Source organism: Pyrgilauda ruficollis, unplaced genomic scaffold (assembly GCF_017590135.1).
Source record: "Pyrgilauda ruficollis isolate IOZ18807 unplaced genomic scaffold, ASM1759013v1 scaffold13, whole genome shotgun sequence".
Classification (NCBI taxonomy): domain Eukaryota; kingdom Metazoa; phylum Chordata; class Aves; order Passeriformes; family Passeridae; genus Pyrgilauda; species Pyrgilauda ruficollis.
In genome coordinates, this window is record NW_024511432.1 from 6,403,029 (window position 1) to 6,425,665 (window position 22,637).

Here is a 22,637-nt window from a genome sequence, read left to right on the forward strand (position 1 = left end):
CACTTGCAGGTAACATAGGCCCCAAAACACACAGTGATTTTCTGAGGTGGCACAGGTTGGGTGCTGTAGCCTTCTCATGACACACTCCAGCATGGTGAACAAAGACAACTGCAGCGCTTGCAGAGGTGTACTGGCTATAAATGTAACAGCTCCCCCCTCTTTTGATTCTTGTTTCCATTTAGGTTGTTTTTGGGGTAGGGATTTTGGAGATAGTGTGGCCTACATGCAGAGCTCAAGACTGGCACTGGATGATTTCAGCCAAGGTGCTCCAATTTCTCAAGCTCAGGTCTCCCACCTGCAAAAATGTTCCTGCAGACTCCTAAAAAAAAAGCTCAGACACAAATATATAAATAAGTTCAGCCTGAAGCAGCAGCCTGGCAGCCCCAGCCAGAGCAGTTCTCTGGTTTCATATGGGACAGCAGGCAGGTCAGATCAGCTCCAGGAAGACCACACCAGAGTAAAGCAAAGTGACTGAACCCCCTGTGCTCACCCTGTGCCACGGTTTGTGCCAGTGCAGGAGTGACACTGAAGCCAACTGCTGCAGCATGGGATGGCAGCACCTGTCCCTTCTGCTCCCACACACCAGACATTATGAGTAAGCAATAAAGTCATGAGGCCTCCTATCTCCTGAGCCAGATGCAACATGAATCTGTGGTGTAGGAAGATGTGCCCTCGGATCTCATTACTGGCTTCCTGAGGGCAAATCCTCAGCAGCAGACGAGGCTGCTTTAATGCTTCTGGGAGGAAAAATAATACAAAGGTTTTGAGGTGCAGAAGTGAAAAGCTTTGTGAGCTTACAGAGGGTAGGCTGGATGCAGCACACAGGGTTCAATGCTTCTGTTTGCAATGGTGAAGGCAGAGCCTTTACTGCTCCAGCACAAGAGGACAAATGAGACAAGAGAGCTTCTAGAACTATTTTTTAAAAATCTTTCTGGGTTTCCTGCTGAAGTATCTCATAGTTCACCCACCGTATCAGCCTTTGTTAAGATATTGCCAACACCTTAGAACCCCCACATTTCTTAGAACAGAATCATAGAATCCTAGAATGGCTTGGGTTGGAAGGAACTTTAAAGACCATTGTGCTCCAAATCCCTGTCATGGGCAGGGATATCTTCACGAGGTTGCTCAAAGCCCTGTCTAGCTTAGCCATGAACACTTCCAAGGATGTAAGAACAACTTCTACAACAGCATGTGAGCAAACAAACTCTGTGCCGAGCTCTACTCCCACCATCAGCTTCAAAAACAAAAGCTGACCTTTTTGCTATTCACAAAAAAATGTAAGTCACTTTTTATTTTAATCAAGCAACACCCAGCAATTTATTTGGCAGTGAGACAGTAGCTGTAACAGTCTCTGCGAAAAGTGACAGAGCCATAGAATGGTTTGGGTTGGAGGAGACCTTAAAGCTCCTCTCATTCCAACATTCCAACCCCCTGCCATACGCAGGCACCCTTCACCAGACCAGGCTGCTCAGGGCCCCATCCACGCTGGCCCTGAGCTCCTCCAGCGAAAGGAAATGAGGAAAGACGTGTGGGAAGTGGCAATGTAGCATCTTAGGCCTGAAAACGTATTAAAAAGATACAAGACCTAATTAAGATTACACATTAAGTGCCCCGTGAATTAAGGCATTATCTCCGCGCAAACGACTCCAGACCGCCTCAGCCCCGGCCATCGCCGCCGAAAGGCCCCGCGGGGCCGCCGAGCCCTCCCGGGCCGGGACCTCCCCCCGCTGCGCTCGTCACGGGCCGGCCGGGGGCTGCCCCCGCGGCGCGGTGATGCGGCAGCCCCCGGGCCCCCCGACCTGGGCGTCGCGGAACTCCACCACCACATTCTCGCTGCTCCAGCGCGCCGCCATCTTGGGCCGCCTCGGCGGAGCCTGCGCGGCACCTGCGCACTTTAGGGCGCCGTGCGGGGACTGCTGGGAGATGTAGTCCCGCCGTTCACCTCCCCCCACCCGCCCCCTGCCCGGTGAACTGGGACAGCGAGTCCCGTGGAGCCGGTGGGGGTCCCACGGCCCGAGGGGGGGGATCCCCGTACAGGCCCGGCCTCTCCGGAGGGGCTCTGGCCGCAGAAGCCTGAGGGTGGTCGCAGCCCCACTACGGAGCAAGATGTGTGCGTGGCGTGGGTCGAGAGTTGTGTTCCGCGGGGCAGCGCCCGCTCGTCGGTGCGGTGGCGGCTCCGCGTCCCGCGGCGGGGCGAGCGCAGCGCCGGGCGGCGGCGGTGCACGGGTTAAGGGCGGCGGGCCGGGGGGGCCGGGGGCGGGAGCATGCGTGCTGCCGGCCGCTATTGTCTCCGGCGCGGCGCCCAGCACCAGGCGGCGGCCGCAGCGAGGCCGTGCCCGGCGCAGCGCAGCGGAGCGGGGCGCGCCGCCCCCACCGCCCCCGCCGCCCATGGGCCGCAGCTGACCCCCCCCCCCGCCGCTCCCTCCCCGCTCCGCGGCCCCGGAGCCCTCGGCGGCCTCCGCCGGGGGTGACGGCGGCGGCGGCGGCGGACTCGGGGCGCCCTCGCCCCTGCGGGCCCGGCGGGGGGAGGATGCCTGGGGCGGGGATGGGTTTTCGCCCGTAGCTCCCCGCGCCCCCCCGCTTCCTTCCGCCCCCTCTCGCCTCCCAGCGGGGGCGGCGCGGCCCCGTTCCCCGCGGGGGGCTGTCGCTCGGCTCCCTCCGGCCCGGCGGTGCCCACATGGGGGGCAAGCAGAGCACGGCGACCCGTTCGCGGGGCCCCTTCCCGGGGGTGTCGACGGATGACAGCGCCGTGCCGCCGCCGGGAGGAGGGGGGGGGCCGCCCCCCTTCGGCCATTACCGGGCGGGCGGCGGCGGCGGCGCGATGGGGCTGCGCAGCCGCTCCGTCAGCTCGGTGGCCGGGATGGGCATGGACCCGGCGGCGGCCGGCGCCGTCCCCTTCGGGCTGTACGCGGCGGCGGCACGGGCGGCGGGGGAGGCCGAGCGGGCCCCGGGCGGCGGCGGCGGCGGTCCGGGCTCCGACTCCACGTACGCCCATGGCAACGGTTTCCAGGAGACGGGAGGCGGTCACCATAGAGACGGGATGCTGTACCTGGGCGCCAGGGCCTCGCTGGCCGACGCGCTGCCCCTTCACATCGCACCGCGGTGGTTCAGCTCGCACAGCGGTGAGTGCCGGCTCCCCGAAGCCTTTCCCCGGCTTCCCCTCCCTCCGTGGGTGCTCGGGGGCGGTGGTGGGCGCGGTTCAGCCGGGAAGGGGGAGCTGACCCCCTCTTGGACCCTCATCCCCATCCCCTCCCCGGCACAGACAGGTGGGTGCATGCTGGAGCTGGCATCTGTGTCAAGGTCAAGGGAGGAAGGGGTTGTGAAGGGAGGAGGCTTTCTAGAAGGGAGGTGTTTTGGCTCTAGGATATGAAGCAGTGGATGTGGCACCCCCACCCCATCCTCCCTTGACTTGGGGGATTGTGGTCTTGAGGATGCTGTAGCTCAAGACCTTGGGATTTGCAACCAGTCTGGGCACCTTGTGTCTCTTCTGAAGGTGTGTGAGGTGTAGCAGTTCCCAGCCTTAGAAACTGGGAAAGAAGCAGAGAAAGCCTTTGAAAGCAAGGTGTGAGGGTCTTTTTTTTTTCCTTTGTTTTGTCTGATAAAGGGCCAGGGAAAGGCCAGAGTGGGTTTTCTCTTTCAAGCCAGCTGGCAGGGTTGTGGTGCTTAGGAGGAAGCAGAGGAGGAACTGCCTGCCTGTTTGACAGGGCTGGGAGGCCAGCTGGGCTCTCTTGCAGGAAACGTGTCAGGCTATGGGAAGGGGCAAGGTTACCCCCTTCACCCTCCTGGCTGGACTCTTCCATGTGTCCTGGTGTCTGGAGAGGAGCTCTCGCTGCGAGCAGGGCTGTGTCACTGACCTAGTTCTGGCTGGGTGCAGGGAGCGAGGTGGGAGGTCCTCCCTTCCCCTCCTGGCTGGAGGGGAAGTCATTTCAGGGATGTCTCCTTGTATTTCCTGGAATAGTCTGGGATTTCTCTCCCACCCGTCCCCCTCGCAAATGCTGTGTTCTCCTTCTGTGACGTGGTCTGGGAATTTCATAATATGCCTTGGGACAATGCCTCATTTTCAGGAAGCCCTGAGACTGAAGCAGTGGATAAGAACAAAGTGCAAGAAGAGTCTCGTGGGGCCTGCTTTCCTACTTCTTGAGAAAAAAAAAACTTGGAATTTTTTTTCCCTTTGCCCATTCTCCAGGGGCAGCTCTTCTCTGTTAGATGGAAGCTGTGTGTCTTGCATTGGATCCTCAGTGGCAGAATGCCCCAGGTCTGATTCCTATTGATCTGGATAAGCCGGGCTCTTGCCATGCTCCCTGGCAGATGGAGAGGGCTGGCATGTGGCACCAGAGTTGAGACCAAGTGCTCCTGCAAACTTTCTTGCTCCGTGACCTTGCACAGACTGTGCTGCTGCTCTGGTTTCTAAATGTAGAGAGAGACACAGCATCCTTCCAGGTATTCCACAAGCCTCTGTGGGAATGAGGGCCAGGGGGGCTTCTGCTGTGCCTGGTGCTGGAGCGAGGAGGGTCTCATTACAGAGACACCCTGCAGCTCACAGTGGTTGGTCAGAGAGTATCAGTTACATTTTAAACTGCAATGCTGAGAGGCAAAAACCTCTTCAGAAAAATAAACCAGCTGCAAAATGGAGTAAGCTGTTTTTCGGCCACTGGAGTGAGTTAGTGCAGTGCTGCGAAGTTCAACACGGTGCCCTTGAAGATTGCAGCGTGAGCTGTGGGAAGTGCTGCAAGAACTGGGTTTCTCTGGTGCCTCTTTTGAGGCCCTCTGAGAGCATTTGAGCTGAGCTGAAGCGTGCACGGGCGGCAGCAAGAGCTGTTCAGTCTGTACCGAAGCCTCTCCCGGTGGTGGTTCTTCGTTGCTAATTAATAGCAAAAGGAGTAGAGGATGCTTAAAAACCCTTTTGAAAACTTGTCAGAGCTCATTTAACTTTTGCACTCTTCTTCTCTTAGTGTAAGAAGTTAATGAAGGATTTGGTGACTGCAGGGAAGGGGGGAAGTAAGCCACCGCAAGATTGCTGAAATTCCTGTTAATCTCCCGTTGCAGCTGGTTAACCTCCAGCAGGGCAGTCAGGAGCTACTTGTGTCTTCCCCCCTGCCTCCCCATCGACCTGCTCCTCTCGTGGTGCTGAGCCACTCCATTAGCCACTGGAAAGTGCTGAAGCAGCAGTGCTCTGGTAAACGGAGAGGAGCTTTGACATTGCTGCGCGTGACTGTCCCTGCTCCCTTTGAAGGATGACTCGAGGGTGGGGATGAGGGGACCCGCCGACGTACCAAACCCACTCAGTATGAGGCGTGGGATCTCTGGGATCTGCCTGAGCTGCTGTACCAGCCAGGCGAGGAGCCCCCCAAACTCTGTGGATAACAGGGCTGGAGAGTTGATTCTTGCCCTGCCTGCCCCTTTCTGCAGACCTGGATGGTGCCATTCTCTGTGTGTGGGTTGCATTCGTGTTTTTCAGGGAGCACTTGGGTTTGGGGGATCAGCTGGGAGCTCAAAGTGCAACCTGAGCTCTGTAGGTCCTCAGTGGGACAGCGAGGAGCTCTGACTTGAGGGCAGTGATAAGGTGCTGTTGCAGCAGTGTGCCTGTGATAACAGGAGCACACAGATAGTCTTGGCGCCTCGCTGCTTCCTATATCTGCCATGCAGAGTTTCCGTGCCTCTCCAGCTGCTTCATGGCTCACCAGGCCCCTCAGCAGGGACCCTGAGGAGTGAGCTGGGGCAGGCTGAGCTCTCTTCCCTGGTTGGTGTCACTCCTTCCCCTCTCTGCAGCTGGAGGCCTGCAGAAGAGCTAGATGTGCCTGGGGAGGAAGAGAGGAGGATTGTGGTGGGAAGCTTGTACAGAGGGAGGTTGCAAAGTGGTCCCCAAAGCCAGTGAATGCTGCAGCATCACTGTAAGGTGCTGTGCATGGGGGTGGTCAGTGAGGAGAGCCCACTGCTGAATCCCTCTGGGCTCCACTGTGGCTGCTGGGATGCCTGAATTGGAGGAGCAGTTAGATGCTGATGGCATCTAGCCTGTCCCAGGGCGAGGGCAGGAGAGCTGCTGCTCTTGTGAACAGTGAAGCCTATATAAATCTTCCAGATGGGGTGGGCAAGGAGCTCTGACATTTATGGTGGAGCTTGTCTCTTCCTTTGAGTGGAAGCACCTCTGTGCTCTGTGGGTGAGTCCTGTTTCCTGATGGGGATTTTCCCAAGGCATGCCTGCCATATACACAAACAATGTAACTGTTCTAGCACTGCCTGAAACTGCTCTGGGATTTCCCTGTCTGCCCAGGGTTTCTGAGATCTACTTCTTGACCTCCATGAGTGGAAAAGACACACATCTTGCACGACTTTGGAATTTGCCTGCAGCACTTGACCCTGCCTCTGTAGGTTTATGACTATTTAGGAGTTCTCAGTAAAGCCAAGGCTAGTGAGAAGAAGGGAGAAAAGGGAGATATGTGGTTTAGTGCTGCATGTCTCCAGCTTTGTGTGGTTCTCTTAGTGTCTCTCATGTTATTCATCAGAGGATCTAAGGGAGTTTGCAGAGGCTGTAAGTAGCTTAAAGTTTATCTGGAAATCCCACTCATCACCCAAAGCCCTTGAGTGTTTGAAGCTCTAATAAATCCATATCTCCTTGTCTGCTGGCTAGCCCAAGGAAACGCCTAGCTTATCCTCCTGTGCAGTACCACCAGGAATGTCACAGGCTTTCTGTGCACTGACAAAGCGAGCTGTTTGTCCTGGGTGTTGGTAGCACCAATGTCAGGAGGCTTTCTTTGCCAAATGAGCTGCTGTGTTCTCAGCAGCACTTTCCTGGAGCAGGAGGGCCTAGCCTGAAGAAGATGGGAGCGGTTTTAGTGCAGAGGTGGGAGCCAGGGTGCTGGGCTGAGTCTTTCTCCAGGTGCAGTTTGAGAGCAAAAAAGGCTGGAAGAGCTCTTCAATCTGGCTCCAGAGTAATGGGGTGGGAAATAGGGGTTGTTTGTTGGAGGGTGAGCTGAAGGTGTGTGTGCACACCTGTGTTGGGCAGCTCCAGTCTCTGCAAGCTGGGAAGAGGCCTGTCTGTGGTGAACCCTTGCTGGGCTCAGCTTTTAGTCCTGAGCCTTTTCTCACTGGTGCCTGGCAATCCTTGCTCTTCAGATAGTCCTGCCATTGAAGTCTCTACACCAAAATGAGAAGGCTGAATTGTAGCTTGCTAGTCAGCTGCTCTCAGCCCTGACTTGACTGTCCTGCCACCAGTTTGTCAGCAGTGTGTTCTGGCAGCCAAAATGGGCCCACCGTGTCCCATGGTGTATCAGGCACAGCGCTGCCGCTGGTCAGGGGAGGTGATCCTCCTGCTCTGCACTGCTGCGGCTTCACCTCAAGTCTGGTGTGCAGATTTAGGCACCACAATACAAGAAGGATATAAAGCTGTGAGAGAGCATCCAGAGGTGGGACATGAAGATAGTGAAGGGTCTAAAGGGGAAGATGTATGAGGAGCAGCTGAGGTCACTTGGCTTGTTCTGCCTGGAGAAGAAACTGAGGGCAGAGCTCATTGTGGGCTGCAGCTTCCACAGGAGAAACACTGGAGGGTCAGCACAGATCTCTGCTCTATGTCTACAAGATCCAAGGGAACATCATGGAGCTGTGCTAAGGGAGGTTTACATAGGATGTTAGGAAAAGGTTTTTCCCCCAAAGTGTGGTTGGGCACTGGAAGGCTCCTCAGGGAAGCGATCACAGCAGCAAATCTGAAAGAGTTCAGAAAGTATTTGGACAAGGCTCTCAGGCACATGGTGTGGTTCTTGGGGTTGTCCTGTTCAGGGTCAGGAGTTGGACTTGATGATCCTTGTGGTTCCCTTCCGACTGAATCAATGTTTCAACATGCAAACATCATATGTGCTTCCCTCCCCACTTCCAGGAGCTAGGCCGGGGAAGGGCACCCCAAGGTCTGCACGAACTTGCCATTCTGAATATATTTTTGCTAGTGGAAATTTCCAAAGATGACTGTTCTCAAACCATCTTTTTGTGGGTTTGGTGCTGGTTACTGTCTGACAGCCGGGTCAAGCACCTGCATCACTGCCAGACCTGCGGATCATTTGGGAAGTGGGTACAGAAACAGTCCTGGTGACTCCCCACACTGGTGGTGTTCAGCTGTTGGGCTCTCCAGGTCTGGAGAGGATGCTTTTGTGCTTCTGCCTTCTCTGAGCCAGCTGGGCAACATCCACCTGGGACAGAGGGAAGAGGCAGCAGCTGCCTCGGAAGAGCAAAGTGCTGAACACCTGAAGATGGGAGATTCAGAGGCAGCTTTGATGCACAGCCGAGCTGGAGATGAAGTTTAAGTGCGTCAGTGTTGGCGTGGTGCGTGAGAAGCCGGCGGTGGCGGCAGTTATCTTCAGTCTGCGCAGCGAGCGCGAGCGCGGGCTGTCTCTGTGCTGCCTTGCTTCCCAGTGTCCTCTGAAATCCCAGCTGCTTTCCTCAGGAACGAGGGCACTCATTCCTGTGCACACTAACCACTCTATAAACCTGAGCATAAATCAGCATAGGGTAGCTGGGTGCCCGCTCCCTCTTCCACACATGTATCTTCTAGAGATGCTGAGGATGATGCTCTCGTGCTCCTGGGCTGACCCACTTCCCAGCCAGGATTGTCTTCCCAGCCTGTGACGTAAGTTTATCCCATGCTGGTTTGTTTTGCTGAGATGTTTGTTCCGGTGACTGGAATAACCGTAAAGGCTTCTCTTATTTATTAATGTGCTATTAAGGCTCCTCTCTCCTCTCTCTCATTCACTGGCCGGAGGATCAATCAGATACAGACATCTTTGGTGGAGGAGCAGTATCAGGCTGGCTCCTGGCCAAGGCAGCCGCGCAGAGTCATGGGAAAATGCTGCTAAATGCTGAAAATTAATTTCAAGAGAAGTGCAGGGAGGGAGAAAAGCCCACTTTGGAGGAGGAGGAAAAAAAAAAGGTTGATTTTCCCCCCCCTCCGATGTAATATCGCATGTGACAGATCAGACAGGCAGCAAAGGGCTCTTCAGATAAATTCCCTTTGCAGGGACCAGTCTTGTGGTGCCCCAGGCAGATGGTGGGCAACCACGAGGTGCATTTCGTGGCATCTGCTGCTGGTACACCTAAACCCCAGATGTGCTGAGTACTTGGTTTTGAATAAATGTGACCTGGCTTTCTCCTGGTTCCCTTGAAAACTGAAATCATAAGGTCTTGGGAATTGGTGTGCATGAGCAGCCAAGTGATGCTGTAAAGCAGCAGGCCCTGATGCAGAGCACTTTGCCCTCCTGCTTTGGGTTGGCTGTATATCGGGGTACAACAAGCCTCCCTCTGTAGGGACACCAATTTTTTAATTTCAGATGGAGCAAGACTGGTTAAAGCTGGGCCTTAAATGTCTTCCCTACACCAGTTCCACCAGGCAGGTTTCAAATGCGGGTGAACCCACTGGGGGCTTGGGTACCCCCAGGGGTGCTCCTGCTGCCCCTTGCAGGTGCTGTGTGGCTGAATGCTTTTGCTTAGTGCTTTTTGATGGGAGGCTGTTAAAGGTGCAGCTTCAGGAAGCTCTGCTGCCTGGGGCCTCTTCTCGTGCTGCTGCACAGCGTTTCCGTGGGCAGAGCCCAGCTGCTGGCAGGTTTCCTGCCCTGCTGGGCTGCAGGCAGGGGAGGGGAGTGCTTGTGGTGGGGGACAGGGTCTGCTTCTCTCTTGTCATGGTTTAACTTTCCACCCACTGCAGGTCCGTAGAATCTGGGATTTGAGGAAGGTGGAAGGAAAGGCCAGAGAAGCAGCAGGCAGATCTTCATGGCTGATTTCTGTGCTGCTGGCAGGAGGCTTGATCTATTGGTGCTCCCTGCTGTGATCCCTGTGCCTCCACACTGCAGGGTTTGTGCCATGTGCCACCAGCTGAACCCGAGCAGATGCATCACTCAGACCCAGCACCGGGTCTGTGGGCAGCTGGGGGTGTTCCATCCAGGGTGGGGAATGGTACCTCACCACTGGAGAGGCTGAACTGCACCTCTGAGGTGCAGCTGACTCTTCTCTCCCCTCCTTCCCTGTAGACCAGAGCTGGCCAGCATCAGCACCAGGCTGACCCTGGTGGTGTCATGGGCTGAATGAGCTTGGGAAATTTGTGACTCCCTGTACTCATGCACACTCATGTAGCTGTGGGGTTCCCATCAGTGGCATGAATTTAGACTGTGTGCCTTGGAACGGTCTTGTGGCACTTTGTAGAGAAGAAGAGAGATGCTGTGGAAATATTTACCTTTTTGCTAGTTTTAGCAACCCTAGCAGAAATTTCCTAGGTTGTATATTCCCAGTTAGCACCCTTGGTTAATTGAGTTTATGTCAAGTTATGGCCATAGTTCCAGAGACACTGTCACCTGCCAGGCAGAGAAGAGGTGCTGGGGCAGATCCTGGTGAGGGAAGCACAGCAGTGCAGATGAAGAATGGAACTGAAAGCTGCTCAGAGCAGTTTCCTGGCCCAAGCAGGCAGGACAGCGTGACAACAGTGAGTATTTTTAGAGGCCAGCTGCCTGCAACACAAGAGGGGGAAAGCAGCAGTCAGGCAGGAGAACTCAGTGATGCTGACCCTGTCCCACATCTCTGCCCAGCATTTTATTTCCTTCCAGGATGAGGCCACTGGCATTTCCATGTCCTCTGTGTCTCTTTGCCTGTTGCTGCCTCAAAAGACAGGTCTCTTCCTTCTCCCCCTGGCTTTCACCATGGCTGTGAGCTTCTCTGATCACAGCTCAGTGATGTGAGAGTGGTGCCAGGGGCTCTGTTCTTCACATCCGGGATGGTTGCATTACAGCTTGGGGTGGTGGGCGTTTGGGGGTTTGTTTTTTGGAGAAGCCTTTGTCACCAGGGAGGGGGAAACCTGCAGATTCTCCTGCAGCTGGGGTAATTGCAGTCATTCATTTGGGAGCTCTTCCTGCAAGGCGATGGAGCTACACTTTGTCAGAAGTGCTGCAGGGGAATTACATCCACCTTGCAATCCATGCATCCAAGGCCTAGACATCTGTAGCCAGGGAAGAGGAAGCGAGGTTGGCTCCTCTAGGCAGATGGCCTAAGTTATTGTCTGCAGGGAGGTCGAGTCAGTCTGGGCTGAGATCAGTTTTGGAGCCAGCCCTCTGGTATGTGGTGCTGAGCAGGACGGGCTGAGGCTGAGCACACCTGCCTTTCAGCTCATCCCTGGTCAGATCTTGCTGCTTTGAAACAAATGTCCATTTGCTTATTGTGCCCAATTTCACAGCCCTTGAAGTCTTCTGTTTGCCTGGGTCTTACCCTTCTGAGGGGGTTTTTAGATGCCTTTGATTTCTTTTTGCTCCCTGTAGACAGGTACAAAACAGGTGACACCCTGCACCTAGTCCTGGGTGAATGTTTCATGGGAAGATGCTGCTTCACAAGGCCCTGCCCAGCTCGGGAAGTGGGGTTACACTCTGCTCCTCTGGGTGTTGCCTTTTGTCATGGGGAAGAGAGAACTTCAAATCCCACAGTTGGGGTTTTTGTCACCTGCAGCCCCACTGTCCTTCCTCAGAAGGAGCCCTTTTCACGTTGGAGGTTGGCACATGTTGAAGCAAAAGGACAGAGAAGGTGGGGCACCTGGGCAGGGTTGTTCCTGCCTGTGGCACAGTGTGTAGCCCCTCCTGCCTCCTCCAGCAGTATCCAGCTTGGGCAGACCCTGCCACTCTCTGAGGGGCTCACTCCTGTGAGATGCTGTGCTTTGTGTTTCGGAGGGCTCCCGGAGCTGCAGAAGGCTGGCTCTGTCTGCCAGCTGCCTCCGTGCTGCAAAGGCAGCCGGGAAGCTCTGGAGCGTGTATCCCCATCCTCAACATAGATCTTCCTCCCAAAGCCCTGGCCTTTGGCTGTCAAAGGAGTGCTCATGCTGCCTGTCTGGGCAGCTTGGTGCTGTGGAGAATCCCTCCCCTTCTGCACCAAGTACAACAGAGAAGGGTGATCACCCCCAGCTTTGCACCTGCTTTTTCCCCTTCCTGCTGTCCTGGTAGGCTGGGGCATTCACTGGGTATCCCTCAGCAGTCAGTCTGTCCTGGGGAGCAGGGAAATGCTCTGTGCTATGCAGCACTTCCTACCACGTAAGGGGCAGGTGAGGTCAGGACTTGCTCTGCAGCATGTTCCTCACTTAGATTTTTTTTTTTCCAGTGGTGGAAAAATTTCAATTTTTTTTGTCTTTCTGCAGAAATAACCACTGTGAACTGGCTGCGAGTGTTCCGTAGCCATGCACTGCTTGTGGGTGGGTGCAGCTCTGTGTGCCTTTTATGCTCTGTTTGCTGCCCACTACATAAAAATTGCCCTTTCTGTACCCCAAAAAGCAACATGCCATCCTTTCCACACACCCCAAGGATTGGGGATGTTGCACTGATGAAAACAGTGATCCTGCCACCATGGCCCAGCCACAAAGACATCCTCCACCGTGCTCTTTATGCAGTGCTGCTGTGGAATGCCTGGGGAGGAGGTGTCCCAGGAGCTGTTTGGGATCACTCCCTGGCAGGAAGGAGTACGTGGCTGCCATCAGTGCTTGGCCATACTCCCAGCATCACAAAGTCAGGGCATGTCATCATGTGCCTCTGGAGTGTCCCATCATCCTCCCAAGAGATCATCTGAAGATGAGGCATGATGGAAGCACAAGTTTTCTTTGGAAAAACCCCAGGGGTCAGGAAGCAAATCACCCCATGGGGTCAGATCCGGCTGGTTTGGGAGTGGCTCAGGTCAGGCTTTGGTGTTTCAACCTTTCCAAAACTGGGAATTCCTCTGGCAGCTCCTCAGTGCTGGAGCCTGGCAGTGGGGACTCCGTGGGTGCCTCCCCAGCGGATGTCTTAGTCAGAAATGACTCACCCCACCAGTCCCCACGTGACACTGCCTTGCTGCTCCCTCCCAGTCCTTGCCGAGCCAAAGTGCCAAATTCTGTCCCTTCCTGCTCTGATTTCTAATTGCTGCATCCCAATGTGCTGCCAGAGTGCTCCTTCATATCAGCACCTGGGACCCCCTCGTCACCCTGCTGGCTCTGTGCATCTTGCAAATGATTGCTGCCCACAGCAGGGCTTTGGCTGGGCCTCCTCCTTCCTATGAGAAATACGTGGGAGGAAAAAAACAGGCATTCAGGCAAACCCTTTGGAAATTCCCAGGTGTGCCTGTCCTCTCTGGGCAGTGACTTTGAACACCTGAGCATCCCTTGAGAGGCGTGGAGGCAGCACCAGAGCATCCCTGCAGTTCTCCTGAGGCATGACATGGCCCCAGACCTATTTTGTGCCTAGCAGGAGCCCTGGATAAGCTTGTAGCTTGGTAAATCTGAGCCCCGCAGCCCGACAGCAGGATTTGGAGGTGTTAATGCCTTTGCTGGGCTATCACCCAGGACCCCTCTGCTTAACTTTGCTCTTCTCTGGGATGCTAAAATTAGCTTTGGGCTACACATCCTTATGAAACCTGTTCTCAAGCAGCTGGGGGAGTGTTTCTGCAGTAAACTAGGACTTGCCAGAAGACAGGGTGACCCTGAGAAGTTGCCTTTTTCATCCAGATCTGGGGGAACTGATTCTGCAGTATAGCCTGAGCTGTACGAGGGAGGTGATGTCTGTCTTTACCATAGGTACTTCTGTTCAAAAATTGCAATTGCAACCACGAAAGGGTCAATATTCAAACAATATCAGGCAAGGAGGGTACTTGGTGTTTGGACATCCTGTGACCACATAACCAGACCTCTTTGCCCTTGTGCTTCTCAGTGTCTGTGGGCTGTGCTGGAGGTGTTTTGTAAGCCTTTGGTGTGTCCATCTGCTGAGAATCAATAGCTTTGGGTGCTCTGGAGCAAGTGTTCCTGTGGGGTTCCCTCTCCCGTGTCTCCTGCTCCTTTCCAACTCTCCAGCTTTCCTCAGCCCCAGAACTGCAATCTGTTCTCCTTCTTCCCATCCTCCCCCACCACCTCCATAAGAACCCAACTGGCTAAAAAAAATATAGCTCTGCCTCCTGGCTTGCAGCAAGCTAGCCTTGGGCTTCTGTGATGTGGTGTCACCCAGCCCCTCTGCTCTGTGTCCTGCATCTCTCTGACCCCAGTGATTTCCCTACATCCCACCTGAAGCATTAATGCCTCTTGCTGCCACATCTCTTCTTTGTGGCTTGAGTCAGATGGGAGTGGACAGAGGTGTCTCCAAAACACAATGCCTTGAGCATTAGGATTGTGCTGCCCTTGGCCAGCTTCGTGTTCCATGGCACATCCCTGCCACCCTTGGCTGGTGTGGGCTGACCTGACAGCAGACAGCTGCCATGTGTAGCCTTTGCCAGGAGCACACCAGGGACAGCTTTTCTTAGACCTTGGAATACCTGGCCTTGCACAGAAGTAGCTTCTTTTTGGGGTGCTGCTTTCATATTGCAAACATTATTTTCTTCCTTCTCAGCAGCTGAACTGACTCAATCGGCAAGGAAATGGTGGGGTGGGATGGGGATGGAGCAAGATCATCCCTCTGCCAAGGCAGCAGAAATGGTTGTTTCTTTCCAAGCACTTCCATCCAAGAGATGTGCCATCCAAGTGGTTGAGTTTGTTTCCAAGCCACATTCCCTGCTTGGCTGATCATTTGGGGCTGGCTCACTGGCATCCCCCAGCCTTGCCTCCCTTCCATCCTCAGGAAGGTGTGATGTCTTATTTCCTCCCTGGACCCATCCTTCATGCTCTCCAGCTTCTGTGCAGCCTTGAATGAGGAGGAAGGACGCTCGCTTTTTCAAAGCTGGCAAATGAGGCAGCTTAAGTGCTTTACTCCTTCCTGCCTACGTGTCCCTGCTCGTGTCAGCCCTTGTGCTGCACAATAGCCCAGCACCATGCTGGAGTTCACCCAGTGCCTTGAGTCCTGCTGGGGCAGCAGGACTGCCTTGGACCTTGGCTCCTGCCTCTGCCTGTGCAGCTGATGCCACTTGCTTCTGCAGGGGGAGGTGGATCCTGGCCTGGTTCTGCAGGGTGCCCTGGCCTGCAGGCACTTGATGCTGCCTCCTGCAGCATTGCTGAGGCTGGTGGAGCATCACTTCCATGGTGGGCTTCCACTCATGAGGGAACACTCATGGAGTCCTCAGCTGCCAGGTCTGTGCCCCAGTGCTGGAGAGGTGCTCTGTGCCTCCATGTGCCATCTCCAATGTGCTGCTCTGTGACCGTTGCTGTAAAAAAATGAGGCTGCTTTAAATGCATAGGGAATTTATTTTCTAGGAGGTGTTGGGTCTGAATATCTTGGCTCTTCAGATTTCCTTCACTTGGCTGGCAGAGAGGATAACTCCTCCCTGATCCTTTCTTCCCTCCTGGGGCTGTGCTGGAGCCCTCAAGGCGTGAGGGAAGGGGAGGACTTGGAGCCCCTTTGGCTCACCCAACCCCACATGCTTCAGATTGACCAACTGGTCTTTCAATCTTTCCCTCCTCTTCAATCATTAGTCTAGGTTTTTCCAAGATGATCCATGTATTCCAGCTTCCACCTGGTGCTGGTTCAGCTGGCAGCGTTAGGGTAGCCTGGTGGAAGGTGGGATGCTCATGGTTTACTCAGCAAGGAGGAGGCACCAGGACTGCATGCTTGGACCAAATATTCTCTGGTTTTTATCTCATGTTTGGATGCATCCTCACCTGGTATAAGCCAGCTCCCTTGGCTGAGAGCCCAGGGTGCTCTCTGGAGACATGGAGATGGGCTCTGCAGCTGAGGTTTCCAAATCTTCCATGATCATCAGGCAGCCTGGAGCTTCCCCAAGCTCCCTGGTTCTCCAGGTGTCCTGTGGGGTGGCTGGGCACTAGAGGAGGGATCCCTCCTGGGCCAGGCATGTTTTGGGGAGTTTGTGTTGCTGCTCCCACTCACAGGGCTCCTGGTTTATCCCATGGCAGTAGTGGGAGACTGGGCAACCAGGGATCCAGTTGGTGAATGCTGTGTGGGCTGTTGTGTCTGGGCTGCTGCTTCCTCCTGCCTTCAGGGCACATCATCCCCACCAGTGTCTTCCTCCCACTGCTGGAGGTGCTGTGCAGTGGAAAAGCTGCTGCTCTCCATGTTTGAGCCACCTGCCAGTAACAGAGCCACGGTGTCCTCCTGCCAGGGCCACTCCTGGTGGCACCGTGGCCTGTAAGCAATCTGCCTGGAGGCACACCCAGCACGAGGAGGGTTTGGCAGGTGAAGGTAGACATGGCACATGCCTTTCCCTGGGAGCTGGGACAGGCTTGCAGCTCCTGTGGACATGGTCTCACCCCTGAAGGGAGCCGCCACTTGTACTCTCAAGATGTGGTGTGGTTGACCCTGTTGTACTGCTTGTAGACACAAGTGATGGGAATTTCCTCTCCCAGCTCCAGAATCAGCTCTGTCTGGGATACTTAGAAATGGGTTGGAAAGGTGTCTCGATCCTCCCACCATCACTAAATTCCTTGCAGTTCTGTGGCATGCTTCTGGCACTGTGAGGGTTAACCACCCGGCTTTTTCAGCATTCATAGGACCGGGTGGAGATTTTCAGAGGTTCCCAGCTCTGCTTTGCCCAGCTCTCTAAAATTAACCATGTAACCTTCCTAAAAATACTCAGAGGGTAGTAGCCTCTGGAGAGCCCCAGCGCCACTTGCTCCTGGTTTCTAGACCAAGCCATTGGAGAGATTAGATCACCTGCCAGCCTGTGTCTCACAGCCCTGGAAAGCCCTTGGCTTTCTCAACATCTCCTGCAAGGTGCAAGAGTCCAGCTCTTGACCTGAACCTGCCTTTCCAAGCCAGCCCCCTTCCTGCACCACCCTCCTCTTCTTCACATGCTGTTGTTGGGAGCTGGTACCTGCCCACACATTTCTGCATGAGGTGACAGTGCCAGCTTCAGGTTTAATGTGCCGTGGGCAGGAGCATCACCAGCTGCACCAGATGCCTTTGGAGGGAGGAAGTGTCCATGGCCTTTCCCTGGAGCAACCCCCAGGCCTCCCCATGGGTGTGGGAGGCCCAGGCAAGGAGGAATAGCTGGGCCCTTCCTCTCTTTTTTTTTTTTTTTAGGCGTGTGGGAGGAGGACATAAAGGGCTTGAGGAGGAGGGAGGGAGCTGAATTTTCCATGAGCAGCTGTCAAAATGTAATCTCCTGCGTTGCTCCGGCTGGCAGCTTAGGCAGGATAAATTAACGGGGATTTCGGGGAATGTGGAAAATACCATGGCCTGGAGGGGGCTGGCCATGTGGAGAGCAGCTCTTTCATCCTCAGGACAGGCTCCTGCCTGAACTGTGAAGGATGTTCCAAGGCACCGGGCTTGGTGCTTGCTGCTGGCGGTCCCCTGGCCTCACTGGTTCTCTGCCTGTCACCTTCACCCAAAGGTCACCTGGAGAAGGGGTGGGGAGTTCACCTCTGCCTCCCCTTTCCCTGGTGGTGGGCTCCTGTGCCTGCCATGAAGGGAAACACAAGCAGTTGCTTTTGCAATGTCAAGTATTTGTGCCGACAGCTGGGGTGCAGGGCAGCCCCCCGCCCTGGGGGCCCTTCCACACCAGCTCCGCGCTCCTGCTCGAACTTGGGAATTCACACAACTGCATATTCATCTTTCCTTTTTTTCCCCCCTCCATCTTGTGAAATGCAGAGCCTGAAAAGTGTGTGCGTGCTTCTGCACTTGGCTCAGCCCCCAGACCTGTCTGGCTGGAGGATGCCACATACGTGCTGGGGCTTGAGCCTGGGCCCCTCTGTCTGCCCAGTGTCCCCACGTCCTTGCCATGGGGCTGTGGCGGTGTCAGGAGTGCCGGTGCCCCAGCCAGCTGCCCGGGGAGCAGCGAGGAGCATGAGGAGTGTTCATGCCAGCTATTTATAACCTTGCTAAAGCTATCCCAGCTAGCAAACAGGCCTGGAGATACAGCAACAGCCGCTCGCTGGAGCCTGCAGAGGACCCTGCTCGTTGCCTGGCCCTGCTGCTTTGCTGGCAGCCGTGCCCTGGCAGCCACAGACCAGGCACTTTCATCTGGGGCCTTTTCCCTTTACATTGGTTGCACGTCTCATAGGATCCCTTCGGGTGCTGCCGGAGCTGGCAGATCTGGGACAGCTGTTTAAAATAACACATTGGCACAGAAAAGGGGGGACCAGAGGAAACGAGGTCTGCCCACACACAGCACAGGGAGCAGTACTGAACCTCTACAAACACCGTGCCCTGACACAGAGGTTGCAGACAAAATGCCTTTTCCAAAGGGAGCCCTTCACAGCCGTTCCAGGCACTTGCTGCTGGAAGCAGTGCCCAGAGCTCCCCGGCAGGGACCGGTGCCGGTGGCGCTGGCAGAGCATCCGCCAGGCGGGAGCAGTTCAGGCAGGGACAGGGACAGGCGGCTGCCAGAGGAGGCACCGGCAGGGCGTCTCACAAGGGGAGGCCAGTTGGGTCTTGCAGCAGGCAGCCTGGGAGGCTATCTGAGCTATCCACGCTATAAATACACCGGGCGGGTAAACACTGGGGAGGAGGAAAAAACCAGCTACTTCAGCTAATGGGCACGGCTGCCACGAGGTATAAATCGGTCAGGAGTAAAATTAGGCTGGAGAGGAGAAGGCACTGCCCTATCGCCTGGGGCTTGGTGCAGTTGGGGCTGGACTCAGAGCAGACACCCTGTGGCTCAGCCAGGCTGGGCAGGGATCTGTTCCAGGGTGGCAATGCTGCAGGCCAGCAGGACACCCCACTGGAGGACCGCTGGGCTTGAGGGCTCCTTTTAGCTCGTCCTTTTAGAGCCAATCCCATACCATCCATGGTGCTCATCCTTGCTGCACCCTCCTGGGAAATAGCGACACTCTGGAGGGGCAGGATCCAAGCACCTGGGAAGTAAAGTATTTATCGCTGCTGTTAATGAGCAATGGAGTGTTGAGAAGTTACAGGGGCTATTTGCACAGCAGAGGTCTGAGCTGACTCTCCTTAAAGCCACCCTGTACTTTCTCTCTTACAAGAAGCCAAAAAAAAAATGCCCTGTCCACATCCACGTGGTGGCAAACAAGAACCTGATTCATCCTTAGATAATTTGTGTACATTCTTTTTCTTTTCGTTCCTGAGCAGCCTTTGCATATATATGAAGACAGCTCTTAAGCGGCACTGCAGTCAAACCTGATCTGCTTTTAGAAGGCAGATCCTTAAATTACCCTCTCCCTCTCTGCAGGCAGGGAATTGCTGGATATTCTGGTGCAAACCCGTGGTGGTGGCATGCGCGTGTTCGGCTCGAGCTGCGCTGCTCTGCTGGGCAGTGACAAACCTCGTGGCCTTGAGCTGGCTGCAGTGGAAGGGCAGGGAGTCCCAGATGGGTGACCTGCAGGGCTGCTTGGGTTCTGCTCCTTGTGAGTTTGGGGCTTACAAACTGTATTTGGGGCAGCCTCACTCAGTGGGGCTGAGGATGATGCCGTGGTGGTCTGCATGGCTCCAGCAGGTGATGACACTGGTGTGACACCCTGGCACCACCCAAGCAAGGTCACAGATCAGATCTGGGCATCCCGTCCAGCTTCATCCAAAAACCCAAATCACCAGGCAGGGTCAAGGTCAAGCTGGCTCATCAGCCTGCAGTGTCCTCCTGCTTCTGGGGAGGCAGGCTGGCATTGGAGGGGTTAGCACCCACTTCACTCCTGTGAAAAGCTGGACAAAGCAGCCATTTGTGTTTGAGGCTCCAAACTGCCAGTCCTGTGCTGCAGCCATAAGAAAAAAACTCCTTCCTTGCAGCTTTTCTGGCTCAGCCATGTGGTGCTGAGCTCTGGCAGCAGGGACAGCACTCTCCAGGCACAGGGACATGCCCATGCACTGCCAGTGGCTCGGTGCTGCATGCCCCAGGCTGCTGCTCGCCCTTTAAGGCCTGGCAGCAGCTGATGACCACGTGTGCACTGCCTTGGCACGCTCTCCGTGCCCTCTGCGCGGCGGGCACGGGGACGGCCAGCGCAGCAGCTCGTCGGCTGTCCCCTGTTCGGTGGCTGTCCCCCACGCTGGTGGCCGGCACAGGATGAGTGGGTGCCCAGTGGGTGCTGTGTGCGGTGAGGGTCACCATGCAGGCAGCAGGTGAGGGGCTGCCCGCTGCCGTGCCCCACCATGGTCCCGGGGATTCCCTGGGATGCAGGGTGGATGGCTCCTTCTGCCCTCACTAAGGGCTCGTCTCTCTGCTCTCCTTCCAGGTTTCAAGTGCCCCATTTGCTCCAAATCTGTGGCTTCTGACGAGATGGAAATGCACTTTATCATGTGTCTGAGCAAACCTCGCCTCTCCTACAACGGTAAGGGCCAGGCTGTGTGGGGGGCACGGCGTCCTGCCACCCTGGGATGGCTCCGGGCAGGCTGAAGAGACATTTGCTGCAGGCAGGAGGCTTGGCTGGGCTTCCCAAGAGGGCTGTGCTCTGGCAGGATGGTGCTGCTCCACTCTGCTCCCCCTTCATGGCTCAAGCCTGCTCCTTTTGCTTTCAGGCTCCTTTGTAACACAGCCCCCTAGCCCGAGGGGGCCCCCTCCCCTCCCCTCGGTGCCACAGGGAGCCCTGGCGCATGTCCCCCTGGGCTGTCCCCCAAAGGGTCATTGCCTTCCTCCCCTCCTTGCTGGCCTTGAGCACTGGGCTGCAAGCTCCAGCTCTGGCATCTCCCACATCTCTCCTGACCACTAGTGTGGGAGTGATGCTTACCCCATACTGGTTGGTGTTGTTTTGGAAGAGAGGAGTAAGGGTTGTGTTCACTCCAGATGCCCCAGACCCATGTGCCCCCTGTGCCTCCACAGGAGCCTCCTGCCAGTGTTTCCCAGCACTGTTGCCATTCCGCTCCATCCCAGCTGCCCCCGCAGCAGTGACCCTGGGCTCCACTCCATCCCAGGGAGGGGAATGCTCTGGTGGTCCCTGTCTCACTGCTGCCCTGTCCTCCCCTCCCAGATGACGTGCTGACCAAGGACGCTGGCGAGTGCGTGATCTGCCTGGAGGAGCTGCTGCAGGGGGACACGATAGCCAGGCTGCCCTGCCTCTGCATTTATCACAAAAGGTACCATGCCAGGCGGGTGGCAAGGGGACAGGCAGGGACACCTGAGGCTCAGCAGCATGGTGGTAACATGCTCTCCTCTTGCAGCTGTATAGACTCATGGTTTGAAGTGAACAGATCTTGCCCAGAGCATCCTTCTGATTGACCCGCCGAGCGTGCTTGCTGACTTCTCTCTAAGGTGAGCCTGTGGTGGGCTGCTCAGAAGAGACATTCCCATGTTGGGTTTAAATCCAGGGCTGGAAGTGGAGGACAGGGTGGGATAGGGTGGGACGTGACAGCCGGGGCTCCTGCTCCTCACCCGGGACGGTTTCTCTCTGCCTTTGCAGGGCACCTTGCTATACCTGCTGTACCTCCTCTCCCCGTCCCCCCTGCCCCGCCTGGAGTTTTGGGCTGACTTTAAATTCCTCGAGAAGACAAAAATAAAACCCAGAAACTTGAATCCACTTGGGACAACGGCGCAGTTTTTATTTTATTTTATTATTTTTATTTGTTCTGTTGTTTTTCTGCTTTTTTGTTTTGTTTTGTTTTGTTTTGTTTTTTTATTTTAATTTAAAAGACTTAAAACAAAAAGAAACATCCAGGAGACGACAGTGTGAGAAAAGCGGAGCGACCTGCTCTCCCCTCCACAGCCGCTGGTCACCAGGAGAGCTCTGCCTGCCAGGGAGGCCCCGGGGACGCCCTCGGCCGAAACCCTGCCATGATGTTTGGCTTTTCTTCCCGAACCGAAAGGGGAAAGCTGCCGGGGGACAGCCGGCCAAACGGAGCACGCGGCATTTCTCACCGGCAACCCCCCCACCTCCCACCCGGACTCGCCCGGGGGCTCTGCTCGGTTTTTTTGCACTGACTAAACGGGAAATTCCTCCTCTCTCCCATCTCCCTTTTGGAGATCTCCACCCCGGGCCCCGGCAGCGTTGAGATGGGGACTCTGCCCCACGCCGGGAGCGGGGCCACTGCTCCCCCCTGCTGAGTCACAGGGGTCCGTCTTTCAAGTGTTTACAATGAGAAAAAAAAAAAAGGAAAAAAAGGAAAAAAAAAAGAAGAAAAAAAGAGAAAATGGACAAAAAAAAAACCAAACAACAAACCACAACTGAAGCTTCGTGTTGACTGGCGTGTTCTTCAATTTGAGCTTCCCTGCCCCGGTGATGTTTACAGACTGGTCACTCTTTAACTCAGCTATAACCACTCAGAGACTGGAGAGCTGCAGCATCCCCGCCGCCCCTCCTCTGCCCCCTCGCCGGGCTCCTCTTGCCAAAACCGCCTCCCCTCTTTCTTTTCCATCGGCTTTGAGTTGAACCCTTTTGAGGAGGGTATGGGGAAGGCCCCAGTGGTCCCCCGGATGCCCCCAGCCACCCCTAGTTGCAGGAGGTGCCAAGATGGTGTCATTTCATGGCAGTGACCCCCCTCGCCCATCCCCGTCCCCTCCTGGCGCGGCGGGCGCGTTTTCGTTGGTGAGACCTCCCCTGCCGGTGGCCGTGCCCCTGCGGGAAACCTTTCTGTATTTATATATTAAAAAAAAAACGGGGGAAAAAAAGAGTTCAGAGCTTGGGGGGAGCTTCCTTCATTAGTCAAGGTGTTTTGATATGGTATTAAAACAATGTTCAATAAAACATTCACTGTTATTTTATTTCACTGGCTTTCTTGGTGAAGCAGATGATGCCAGTGGGGTGCTGGAGCCCCCTACCCATGCCAGTTCCCCTTCTCTGTGCCTGCCATGTGGGGATGGCCACAGTAGTGCTCAGCAGGTGCCAGAGAGCTCTCACCTGGCACTGG

The 22,637-nt window shown here is 55.5% G+C and overlaps 2 protein-coding genes across 11 annotated transcripts in view; one reads left to right on the plus strand and one right to left on the minus strand.

Annotated features, from left to right (window-relative positions):
- The window catches only part of WDR59 (WD repeat domain 59), a 50,204-nt gene extending 47,798 nt beyond the window's left edge, over positions 1-2,406 (minus strand). For 8 of the 9 annotated variants that reach the window (XR_005954448.1, XR_005954446.1, XR_005954447.1 and 5 more), the window contains exon 1: positions 1,800-2,406. Coding sequence is in view for 3 of the 9 variants with exons in the window: in XM_041459037.1 (XP_041314971.1) it covers positions 1,800-2,390 (591 nt within the window). In the remaining 6 variants the exon portion in view is untranslated. Of the gene's footprint in view, positions 1-1,585 lie in introns of all 9 variants that reach the window. The other variant, XM_041459039.1, reaches the window with a different exon arrangement.
- Positions 2,407-2,409: 3 nt separating this feature from the next.
- ZNRF1 (zinc and ring finger 1) lies at positions 2,410-22,491 on the plus strand. Of its 2 annotated transcripts, none has more exons than XM_041459044.1 (5): positions 2,410-3,122; positions 20,033-20,128; positions 20,765-20,870; positions 20,955-21,045; positions 21,194-22,491. In XM_041459044.1, exons 1-4 carry the CDS (start codon positions 2,678-2,680, stop codon positions 21,010-21,012), a joined length of 705 nt encoding a protein of 234 aa, XP_041314978.1. In that variant the 5' UTR covers positions 2,410-2,677; the 3' UTR covers positions 21,013-21,045; positions 21,194-22,491. The 2 variants fall into 2 exon arrangements, with proteins under 2 accessions (XP_041314978.1, XP_041314979.1); XM_041459045.1 differs by having other exon boundaries at positions 21,424-22,491.
- Positions 22,492-22,637: the final 146 nt, after the last annotated feature.

What these genes read in the sequence shown, in the direction of transcription:
- ZNRF1 (XM_041459044.1), top strand. Translation starts at nt 2,678, where the DNA reads ATGGGGGGCAAGCAGAGCACGGCGACCCGTTCGCGGGGCCCCTTCCCG. An exon ending in GTGGTTCAGCTCGCACAGCG is followed by an intron (nt 3,123 to 20,032) that starts GTGAGTGCCGGC and finishes CTCTCCTTCCAG; the next exon opens with GTTTCAAGTGCCCCATTTGC. An exon ending in ACCTCGCCTCTCCTACAACG is followed by an intron (nt 20,129 to 20,764) that starts GTAAGGGCCAGG and finishes CTCCCCTCCCAG; the next exon opens with ATGACGTGCTGACCAAGGAC.